This window comes from Pangasianodon hypophthalmus, chromosome 6 (assembly GCF_027358585.1).
Source record: "Pangasianodon hypophthalmus isolate fPanHyp1 chromosome 6, fPanHyp1.pri, whole genome shotgun sequence".
Lineage (NCBI taxonomy): Eukaryota > Metazoa > Chordata > Actinopteri > Siluriformes > Pangasiidae > Pangasianodon > Pangasianodon hypophthalmus.
The window spans coordinates 12853401-12865280 of record NC_069715.1 but is presented as its reverse complement, the minus strand read 5'-3'; the positions used below and the strand labels follow the sequence as shown (position 1 = coordinate 12865280).

General features: G+C 38.1%; 2 protein-coding genes across 2 annotated transcripts; both read right to left on the bottom strand.

Annotated features, from left to right (window-relative positions):
* Window positions 1-988: 988 nt before the first annotated feature.
* LOC128318512 (metallothionein) lies at window positions 989-1854 on the bottom strand. The gene is made up of 3 exons (XM_053234706.1): window positions 1696-1854; window positions 1519-1584; window positions 989-1429 (listed from the first exon to the last, which is right to left on the bottom strand). Exons 1-3 carry the CDS (start codon window positions 1718-1720, stop codon window positions 1338-1340), a joined length of 183 nt encoding a protein of 60 aa, XP_053090681.1. The 5' UTR covers window positions 1721-1854; the 3' UTR covers window positions 989-1337.
* Window positions 1855-10697: 8843 nt separating this feature from the next.
* Window positions 10698-11557, bottom strand: mt2 (metallothionein 2). The gene is made up of 3 exons (XM_053234647.1): window positions 11399-11557; window positions 11222-11287; window positions 10698-11132 (listed from the first exon to the last, which is right to left on the bottom strand). Exons 1-3 carry the CDS (start codon window positions 11421-11423, stop codon window positions 11041-11043), a joined length of 183 nt encoding a protein of 60 aa, XP_053090622.1. The 5' UTR covers window positions 11424-11557; the 3' UTR covers window positions 10698-11040.
* Between the last annotated feature and the right edge of the window lie 323 nt (window positions 11558-11880).

The window sequence follows — 11880 nt, the reverse complement described above, 5'->3', positions numbered from 1 at the left end:
TTCAGTTAAGTTCACATCAAACATCATAATGGGGAAAAGTGTGATCTCTGTGACTTTAACAATGGCGTGGTTGTTGGTGACAGATAGGCTGGTTTGAATAATTCAGATACTGCTGATCTCCTGGGATTTTCACACACACCAGTCTCTAGAGTTCATGCATAGCTACATTTGAAGGGATAAATTATACTTTTTACAGTATGGACTATTATACTAGGATAATTATAAGATATAATAAAAAAGAAAAAAAAAAACTTGTCCATATTCCAGTCACCTAATGACACATCAGTCCATTAAATTAGATGCAAGATTTTTTAGACCTAAAAAATTACAATCCCAATAATAAAGATATTAAACTGCACCATAAAATCAGACACTTATTCTCTAGGCTGCTTTTAACCTATCATTTTTAGCTGAATTTTCAAACCTCTTTGCAGCAAACATTGAAAGCCTGAATGTTTTGTTGTTTTTTTTTTTTTTTGGCAAATACCTCTTTATGTTTATGCCTAAATGCAGTTTGGTCAAGCTGTGGACTAAATGGAACGCACTCATGAAGATTGTGAGCGTAGGTTTTAAAAGAATCTCAACACTGTTGCAAATTGCTTAGAGCAGAGGTGTCCAGTTTATCACGAAAGGGCTGGTGTGGGTGCAGGATTTCATTCCTGCTGAGCAGAAGCCACATCTGAGTCTACTGAAAAGCCAAGATCAGCTGATTAAACAGGTGGAATCAGGTGTGACTCCTGCTTGATTAGAATTAAAACCTGCACTAGCGTTTTGTGGAGGAGATTGGACACCCCTGGCTCAGAGCATTGCTTTTACGCCTGGTGTTGTGCAGAAAGTTTAAAAAAAAATATATGTATAAAAAAATTTATTTGCTCACTCATACTATAAGACAAGCAATAGTTCTTCTGTAGCTGTAAAATTAACACAACTCTGAGACCATGAAAAGGTAGGATGTACAATGAAGGATAAGAAATCACTGTGCAAGTGATTCTGATTTAATTCAACCTTTATTATCCACAAAGTTTGTAAGAAAAGGTTACATTTTATATATTATATTATCATTTGACACCAAGGCTTCTAACTCTTCAAATGTGCTTTAATAACAAAAAGGTCTTACACAAATACCATACAGTTGACATGAGGGGAAAAAAAAAAAAAAAAAATCCCAACACCATTAAATTCAAAAGCAACAAGTTTGACAAAAACACCACTACCAAGGACAGGTACCCCTGATTCTGTTTATTGGAATTTACACATAAAGAAACCTCAGGGAAGGCTACATGCTACAGGCAGTAAAAAAAAGACAAATTCCCATGGTGGTAAGAGCGTTGGAGTCTTCACTGACAGCACTTGGAATCGCACTGATTATCCTTGCACACGCATCCAGAGGCACACTTACTGCAGCTAGAGGGGCAGCAAGAGCAGCAGCCTGGGGAGAAAAAGAGCTACTTGTGAGCATTTGGAGAGTCAGGCAATAAAGCAAGTTTTCCTTCATGGAGAAATGCAAGAAAAGCTTACTTTTTTTGCAGGATGTACACTTGCAGTTTGTGCACTTGCAGGATGCACCGCAGGTGCAGGTTCCAGCTGAAGAAAGGCAAAGAGAGAGAGAACGCAGTACCGTTAGTGAGGGATTTATTTACCCACTCAAGACACAGCTAAAGGAGGAAAAACATTACAACCTCTGCTGCTACTTACTCTTGGAGCACTCGCAGGGATCCATTATCGTCTTCAAAAGAAGAAATGCTCGTTAAGAGTCTTGGAATTTGGCAGAAGTAGCTCTTCTCGTGGCTGGAGGTTGACTGTGTTGTGGGAATGAGCTGTGGTGAATTTATAACACGCTCATGTGGGCAAGACGAGCGCAAAAGCAGCGGCTCCTCCTCCAAACACACTGCACACGGCGTCCCGCTCATTGACTGACACAATTACGCCATCTAGACTGGGTGCAAACCCTCAGACAATCACTACACACGCCTTCCCCACATCAACACCATGTTTATCTCATTCCACACACACACTGCTCTTTCTAAAATCTTTCTTGGTTTCCCTCAAAAAGCGCCATGGTGTGTGTGTGTGTGTGTGTGTGTGTGAGAGAGAGAGAGAGAGAGAGAGAGACTGAGACTGAGTTTGACTGAAACGCTTTTGGTTCATTTGCTTTAAAAAACTTAGTTTTTCGTGCAATTTGGAAGTCCAATATTTGGAAGAAGTCCGTGATTAATGATAAAAGGATTTGCTTAAGTCACTCGTTGCACACGGCACTTCCTAACGCACGAGACCAAGCACTTTTCCCAATTTTGTTTATTAAACAAAAAAAAAAAACTTTTCACATTCAATCTCCAATAAACTAGAATCATAATCACAGATTGCGTATTTATTTTTAGAAAGAAAATAAATACTTTTTAAAAATACATTTAAGAAGTCCAATATTTCAGCAAGTTTTTGATTAACGTTCAAATGTAAAAAGAAATAGATAAAATAGGTTTTGATAAAATATTATTGGTTAAGCTTGATTCTTAATTTTTTAATTCAAAGATTAAAAATATATTTAAATAATTTTAAATAATTTCTTAAAGCGATTCATTTTAGTTGATCTTTGTAACTACAGTTAATTTCAGTTATATGTTTTTCCTTGGTCACTCTGAACACTTCATTAATGCACGAATATAAACAATTCATTATTTAAATGTCACAGGAAAGAGTTTTTTTTTTTCTTATCTCATTCTGCTTAATTCCATTTAATCTCCAGTAAACTGCGCCTTTTGAGAAAGAGACGATTTTATTTATTATTTATTTTTCTTTTTTAGGAATATTTAAAGAAGCCTGTATTATGTTTAAATGTAAAAGTAAACAGATCAAGAGATGATTTTTGTACAAACTTAATTCACAGACAAAATATACATTTAAGTAATATAAATGTAATTTTGAAAGAATTTCCCTCCTAATTAGAATTTATTTTCAGTGCTTTGCACATGGCACTTCCGCTCACTGCCACGCGCGCTGTGTGCACGCGGCCGAATCCCAGCGCGCGACCACACAACACACAAAATAAGAGTTTTGCACTCAGTCATGGTGATAAAGGGGGTTTTGAAAATTAGCATGAGGAAGGGGAACCGAGTGCAAAGTCTTCTCAAGTGAGGCCACTGTTTCCCAAAAATAGCTCACGGTAGAGCTGAGTGCTACAACCGAGTGAAAGCTCTGGTATTTTCTACCAGAATTCCTGTTAAACTACACGAGCAGACTTACTAAACGGCGCTTGATAAGTCTGTTGTAAAAGCCTGGATGCTAGCTGTATAATTTAGATACAGTATGTCCCACACAAGCTGTAGCGTATCAGAAAAGTATCCGCATTCATATTTATATTTAAATAGTTTTATAACAGATATGAGTGATAGTAAACATAATATCCCATATGAGCTCCAGTCTTTCCCAGGATCTTCCTGCGTCAGAAATCCTGCGCATGCGAGGAAGAACTAGGATGCTCTGCTTAGCATGCTAGTCAGGAACATAACTAAGTACGAATCTTTTCTGTCAGCAAATAAAGAGTTTGGGTAAGCTGTTAAGATGTTTTGCTGTTAAATCTAGCGCCACACATGAGTATAAAATAATTATATTATAACCATTCCAACTGGTTAACCAGGTTAAGAGCAGGTATCTAGCTCTAACTCGCCCCAGCAGTCAAACACTGCATTTTCCAATATATTCTGAAGGCATGTAGCAAGACATGTCTGTTGTTGTTGTTCTTTTTAACGGGAGTAAATAACTAAGATTAATATAGCGCCCCCTACCCTCCTATGATTTACCTCTCCCAAGTTCTTTTAGGGTGGAGCACCGGGTTCAGGTAATGGGTCTCTCGACAAAAAAAATATTAAAATACTACTCCTCTCTAGTATTTAATTTACTTCTGAGCTAAGCTGTTGTTTACCTTTGTTTGAGATGTAAACTCTAACAATCTGATACAGTAAATTATCCTTCTGTGTTACAGGAACAGATGAACACTATAGTCAGACCAGTGTTAAAAAATCTCACTACTCAAGGTAAGTACAAAAAAATGAAATATAAAGTGTATAGGAGATAACTAGATGAAAATGAATTCACTGTTTGTAACGATGTCACATGAAACAATAAAAAGAGCTGTTTACCAGCTGGGGTCTCTGTGTGAATTATTTAAAGTACAAATCAATATGGATGTCAATCAGTGTCCGAGTTTTTTCAAGAATTGTACCAGGGTGTAGCCCAACACACACTATACGATTAATCTACAGTCAGGTCCAGACGTATTTGGACAATGACAGAGTTTTTGTGATTTTGCTTTTATACACCACCACAATGAATTTGAAATAAAACAATCAAGATGTGATCGAAGTGTAGACTTTCAGCTTTATTTTAAGAGGTTCCACAAAAATATGGCATTTACCCTTTAGGAATTACAGCCATTTTCAACAAAGTACCTCCATTTTCAGGGGCTCAAAGGTATTTGGACAAAGTGACATAATTGTAAATATAACCATAATTTTAATACTTGGATGAAAGTCCTTTGCAGTCAATGAGTGCCTGAAGTCTGGAGCCATGTTCTCAAAACTAAAATTCTGAGTTTCCTCCCTGGAGATGCTTTGCCAGGCCTTCACTGCAGCCACCTTCAGTTGCTGCTTGTTTGTGGGTCTTTCTGCCTTCAGTCTTGTCTTCAGTAAATGAAAAGCATGCTCTATTGGGTTGAGATCAGGTGACTGACTTGGCCATTGAAGAATATTCCATTTCTTTGCCTTCAAAAAGTCTTGAGATTCGCAGTATGTTTAGGGTCATTATCCACCTGCACTGTGAAGCCGCGTCCTATTAGTTTTGTAGCATTTGGCTGAATGTGAGCAGAGACTATAGCCCTATACGCCTCAGAAATCATCTTGCTACTTCTGTCAACAGTCACATCAATAAACACCAGTGAGCCCGTTCCATTGGCAGCCATACATGCCCATGCCATAACACTCCCTCCACCATGTTTGACACATGATGTGGTATACTTTGGATCATGAGCTGTTCCTTTCTTTCGCCATACTTTTCTCTTCCCATCGTTCTGGTAAAAGTTAATCTTGGTTTCATCAGTCCAAAGAATCTTATTCCAGAACATGGAAGGCTTTTTTAGATGTTTCTGACAAAGTCTAATCTGGTTTTCCTGTTCTTGAATGTTACCAGTGGTTTGTACCTTGGTGTAAACCCTCTGTATTTACATTCTTGAAGGCGTCTCTTGATTGTAGATTTTGACAATGATACTCCTACTTTCTCCAGAGTATTCTTGACTTCTGTTGATGTTGTGAAGGGATTTTTCTTCACCAAGGAAAGGATTCTGCGATCATCCACTTTACTTTTCTTCTGTGGTCTTCCAGGCCTTTTGGTGTTGCTGAGCTCGCCAGTGCATTCCTTCTTTTTAAGAATGTACCAAATTGTTGATTTGGCCACTCTTAAAGTTTTTTCTATCTCTCTGATAGGTCTCTTTTGTTTTTTCAGCCTAATGATGGCCTCCTTCACTTGCATTGCCAACTGAATACCTGATATCAACTCAAGACCTTTTATCTGCTTCATTTGTCTTGAAGTAATGAGGGAATGGACCACACCTGGTCAATTAATTTCTTGTCAGTCAATTGTCCAAATACCTTTGAGCCCCTGAAAATGGAAGTACTTTGCTTAAAATGGCTGTAATTCCTAAATGGTAAATGCCATATTTTTGTGGAACCTCTTAAAATAAAGCTGAAAGTCTACACTTCGATCACATCTTGATTGTTTAATATATATATATATATATATATATATATATATATATATATATATATATATACACACACACACACACACACCTCAAAAAATTGAGGGAACACTTAATTCACACATTGGATCTCGCTGAACGAAATACTCACAACTGCCACTAGAGGACATCAGGCCCTCATGCCACCCTCATGGAGTCTGTTTCTGACAGTTTGATCAGAAACATGCACACCAATAGCCTTCTGGAGGTCATTTTGTAGGGCTCTGGCAGTGCTCCTCCTATTCCTCCACACACAAAGGAGCAGATACTGGTCCTGCTGCTGGGTTGTTGCCCTTCTACAGCCCTGTCCAGCTCTCCTCGTGTAATGGCCCGCCTCCCGGTATCTCCTCCATGCTCTTGAAACTGTGATGGGAGACACACCAAACCTCCTTGCGATGGCACGTATGGATGTGCCATCCTGGAGGAGCTGGACTACCTGTGCAACCTGACTGGGCTGCAGGCACTGGGCTGCAGACACTATATATATTAGATAGATAGACATAGATATATATAAAGTGTGCAAATAAATATACAATGTCTGTTCAGTAGACACAACATTTATTGTGGATAAAGAAGCTGAAGGTGTTTGAGTGACAGTAGTTCACTGTTGTACAGTGAGGGGAAATAAGCATTCAGACACTTCTGTTTTTGTTATATAGTGCATATGGTAGATCCACTTCAAACTTACACACAATGTCTTTTGACTTATAAATATAAACAAAATGTATGTATTCATAAGCATAAACAAAGATACATTTAGAAAAAGAAATTGATAGGGAAAAAGTATTTGGACACCACAAACATTACCGACATTAGTACTTTTGTTGTAAAGCTGTTGGCAGTTACAGTTTTGAGATGTCTAGTAAGAAGATGTAAGAAGTAATTAACTTTTTGCAGCATTGTGGTTCAGTCTTGGCCTATTACTCTTGGCAAATTATCTTCACTTCCCCAAGGTCCTGCTGATGGACTTGCAATTTCAAAATCCTCCATAGGTTTTCACTGGGATTCAGGTCATTGAATTATTGCCAAAGATTTCTAATTTTGTTTCATCTGACCAGAGTATATTGTTCCAAAACAGTTTGGATTTGTGAAATGCTTTTATACATGCATCTCTGTGCTTCTTTTTTTTTTAACAGAGGAGTTTTGCATGGGGTGTAGGAATGGAGATGATTGTGGTGCAGTTCATTGCTTATTATTCTCTGTGTAACTGTGTTCCTGCTGCTTTCAGGTCGTCCTGCAACTCTTTTCAAGTGACTGCCGACTTCTCTATTATCTTCCTTATCATTAGTATGAAAGTGCATTGGTGCACCTGTCCAGGACAATTAGTTGTGGTTCCATGAACTTTCCACCTGCATATTATAAAAATAAATGTATTGACAGGAATGTTTAAGGTTTTTGCTGTGGTTCTGTAGCTTCTTCCACTCAGATGTTTAAGTATGTTTTCCCTGAGAACTCTATGGAGCTCCTTCGACTTCACCATGATTGCTATGTGTTGTATGAAATTTTCCCAACCAATGGCAACATCTTTTATAATGACACCAGGTGCACTTTGCATAAGAACATCTTTTTGCGGTACTCATATCTATAACTTTTTTAAAAAAAAAAATTTTTATGCAACCTTTACATATACAGATTTTTAATATAGTGTCTGAATACTTTTCTTCCTATCAGTTTTTTTTTAACACATCTTTTTAATGCTTATGAATACATACTTTTTGTTCACATTTTGAAGTGGATATATACAATAGAAGTATATTAAATAACAAAAACAAAAGTGTCCGAATATTTATTTCCCCTCACAGTAGGCTGTTCCAGGTGCCTCAGAAGGGGAAACTCAGATGGGTGTCATTTCTGCCAACACTCAGCTCCAGAGTGTACGAGCAGCGACTGAGAGCCAGAGTGCCCAGGTAGAGTTCAGCATATCTACACTCAATGGTAGGATCAACTACCAGTCACCTCAAACACCTCGAATTACCCTGTAATTGATTGCCTGATTTTTGCTGAGGGCATTTTTGAGGGGGAGAGTCATGTGGTGCACCCTAGTGCTCAGACCCTGTCTGGCTGCATCTGTGTTCCCATAATTCCTCCTAAAGACATTCCAGTAGATCTGCACATTAAGGCCTTTGTGAGTGGAAGGACAAGGTACGTTTTTCTCCTGTTGATATCCGTATCAGTATGTAGTCAGTTTGGGAACCTAAATGGTAAAATTGAAAAGTCTAAATGGTAAATGATTAAACTAGACCAACTGTGTTTTTTTTCCAAGCAAACAGCACTGAAAAAGCAGCAGGGGTCATAGTGGAATGACAAATATATTTGTCTAATTTTAATATTTCCATTCTTGTACTCCAAAACAAAATATTCCTAAACTGGTAAGGGCAAAACAGAGACCTGTAAATATAATTCATTTTATGTATATGTATGTAGATCTAATACAATTAAATGGCAGGTGTCCAAAGCTTTTAGCCTTGACAGTTGTGTTTGTATTGTTGATAGGAAAATAGGCACTGCTTTTGGAAAAAAAGAAATTTCTCCAAATAGGATGAACATTGCAGTAACATCAGTAACAGTCACTGATGAGTTATTAATGACATTGTTGCTTGAATAACTAATGCAATTTCTCTGCTTTGACAACAGAGAGGGTTGTGCGTCACTCTAGAAAAGAATAATGCCAGACTGTATTCACTGAATTGCCATCGCATTTAACAGTAGCAAACCTGTCAAGGAATTATCCTCTGGATGAACACAGCAAAGGAAATGATGGAATTCCACCATTCTACATACTTTCAAGAAAACTGTCTAAGTGATGTGTATCAGACATCATTAAACCACTTATAGGCACATATATTATTCCTCTATTAATCTGTTTATTCTGTTTGCAAGGAGGACTGAGCACAAACAAAAGCTAACGTATATGTGGAGCACTGCACATTTAACAGGCCATTTTCATTTAATTATTAACCACTGATGCAGCACAGAGCTCATAAATTGATGCATTACATTAAAGCAAGATGTGATGTTGATCCAAATTATTTTGGGAGAGCTTCATCTATGTTTTGAGCTACATAGAAGAAGAAAATGTTGTTAACTGATAACAGAGATTCCCATTTTAATAAATGTTTGTGCTGACTTTGGAAGAGTTAATGTTGCAGTATTTTTTTTGCTTCTTATGTCCCCTCCCTTTAGTACACAGTTTCACGTGTTTGAGATAACTTGTCAGCTGCCCCGCTTCTCCATGTACGACCTTCATGTTGATCCCCCATCAACCCAAAATGTAGGAGTCTAATGTCATCTCTTATTCAATATATGAGTTTATTCCCTCAGTTTATCTTCAGGCTATCATTCATAGCTTGTAAGATGTATGCCTATTATCTATGACTTGGGTATATGCTGTTTCTCTCAGACTCTGTTTTGTTTTGTTCTTTTTTTAATGTCCTGTTTTGCTTATTAGTCTACAATATATAGTGTGTAGAAGCTTATTACGCTTGTTAATCTGAAGCTTGTAAAACACTTTGTGAATAGATTTTACTACCCTTGTATTTCTAACCAAATTGCATTTTCATTTACAAAATTTAGATGCACTTATCTAGAGCGACTTAGAGAAGTGCTTTGTAGTGTCGAACAAAGACATATCCTCATGTTGGTGCAGGTACATCAGTGTCTAAGAAGACCATTAAGGTAAAACTCCTGTTAGAGAGGAGTTAATATAACGAGAACTTGGTACAGCAAGCAAATCAGAGCACCCTCTGTGTTCAGTTAAATGCTCACTGAATAAGTGGCTCTTTAGTCTTTTTTTGAAGAAGTACTTGAAGAAGTAGCCAAGTACTCAGAGGTCAGTACAGCCAGGGGAAGTTTATTCCACAGCACTGCGTGGAGAAGGACTCCTGTCTATTAGCATGCACTCCAGTGGTGAGGTGTGTGTTATCAAATATATGCTTTATCAACAACTTAAATGTGGACTATTGTGCTACAAGACAGAAAACTTGAAAACTAACCCTAAACCTGAGAACTAATACTATTTTTTCGAATGGCTATTGCTGTTTCAGATAACACTAAATACAGATGACATTGACCTGGCAGGAAATCTGGTCCAATCACTGGCTACTTTTTTGGCCATTGAAGAATTTGCTTTAATAAGAAAAGGTCCTGCGGAGCTTCTAGTCACTCTCACAGAGGTCATTAATAGTGTATTTTACTACCTGTTTTGAAAGTTTTTTAATCACTGAATAATATTTATGCTTTTATCCTTTTAGTGTAAATGGTGTGTGAAATTTTGTGTGGTGACTGTGTTGGTGCTGCTGCCACCACCCTGGCTCACTGACGTCACATATGTACTTTTGATGGGTTAAAATTACATGCATGGCTAACTACATTGATAGATAGGAAATAAAAAGACAATAAACTGCAACATGATAATTATTACTTATGATAAGACACTTATTCTGTAGGATGCTTTTATCCTATCATTTTTTTTAGCTTCACCATTTTCACACCCATTTGTAGCAGTCATTGGAGACCTGAATTTTTTTTTAAGCTTCTTAACAAGCTGGGATATGTGAAAAACTGCATTTCATTGGCTCTGTACTTGTACTCTGCACAATGACTATAAAGTTGAATCTTAATCTTATGTTTGGATAGCCTAAATGCAGCTTGGTCCTCTCTCAAGCTGTGGACTAAATGGAACGCACTCATGAGGTGGGTGAGCGTAGGATTTAGAAGAATCTCAACACTGTTGCGAATTGCTTAGAACATTGCGCTTGTGCAGAATGTCAAAAATATGTATTTGCTCTCTCCCAGTACAAGACAAGAAATAACTCCTATGTAGAGGTCAAATTTAACATCAAAAGGTAGGATGTACAATGGAGAATAAGAACAGACATATGGTTATAAAGAAGTCTGATACTGCAAATGATTCTGATTTAATTCAACTTTTATTATCCACAAAGTTTGTAAGAAAAAGGTTACATTTTATGCATATTATCATTTGACACCAAGGCTTCTAACTCTTCAGATGTGTTTTAATAAGAAAAGAAAGTCTTACACAAATACCAGAAAGTTGAAATATCACAAATATAATCTCCCCTCCCCCCAATTAAAGTCAAAAGCAACAAGTTTGACAAAAACACCACTACCAAGGACAGGTACCCCTGATTCTGTTTATTGGAATTTACACATAAAGAAACCTCAGGGAAGGCTACATGCTACAGGCAGTAAAAAAAAGACAAATTCCCATGGTGGTAAGAGCGTTGGAGTCTTCACTGACAGCACTTGGAATCGCACTGATTATCCTTGCACACGCATCCAGAGGCACACTTACTGCAGCTAGAGGGGCAGCAAGAGCAGCAGCCTGGGGAGAAAAAGAGCTACTTGTGAGCATTTGGAGAGTCAGGCAATAAAGCAAGTTTTCCTTCATGGAGAAATGCAAGAAAAGCTTACTTTTTTTGCAGGATGTACACTTGCAGTTTGTGCACTTGCAGGATGCACCGCAGGTGCAGGTTCCAGCTGAAGAAAGGCAAAGAGAGAGAGAACGCAGTACCGTTAGTGAGGGATTTATTTACCCACTCAAGACACAGCTAAAGGAGGAAAAACATTACAACCTCTGCTGCTACTTACTCTTGGAGCACTCGCAGGGATCCATTATCGTCTTCAAAAGAAGAAATGCTCGTTAAGAGTCTTGGAATTTGGCAGAAGTAGCTCTTCTCGTGGCTGGAGGTTGACTGTGTTGTGTGAATGAGCTGTGGTGAATTTATAACACGCTCATGTGGGCAAGACGAGCGCAAAAGCAGCGGCTCCTCCTCCAAACACACTGCACACGGCGTCCCGCTCATTGACTGACACAATTACGCCATCTAGACTGGGTGCAAACCCTCAGACAATCACTACACACGCCTTCCCCACATCAACACCATGTTTATCTCATTCCACACACACACTGCTCTTTCTAAAATCTTTCTTGGTTTCCCTCAAAAAGCGCCATGGTGTGTGTGTGTGTGTGTGTGTGTGTGAGAGAGAGAGAGAGAGAGAGAGACTGAGACTGAGTTTGACTGAAACGCTTTTGGTTCATTTGCTTTAAAAAACTTAGTTTTTCGTGCAAT

Coding starts and splice junctions, on each gene's coding strand:
- mt2 (XM_053234647.1), bottom strand. CDS start 11,423: ATGGATCCCTGCGAGTGCTCCAAGA. Junction 11,288..11,398: donor TCCCTGCGAGTGCTCCAAGA/GTAAGTAGCAGC, acceptor GCCTTTCTTCAG/CTGGAACCTGCACCTGCGGT. Junction 11,133..11,221: donor GTGTACATCCTGCAAAAAAA/GTAAGCTTTTCT, acceptor TTTTCTCCCCAG/GCTGCTGCTCTTGCTGCCCC.
- LOC128318512 (XM_053234706.1), bottom strand. CDS start 1,720: ATGGATCCCTGCGAGTGCTCCAAGA. Junction 1,585..1,695: donor TCCCTGCGAGTGCTCCAAGA/GTAAGTAGCAGC, acceptor GCCTTTCTTCAG/CTGGAACCTGCACCTGCGGT. Junction 1,430..1,518: donor GTGTACATCCTGCAAAAAAA/GTAAGCTTTTCT, acceptor TTTTCTCCCCAG/GCTGCTGCTCTTGCTGCCCC.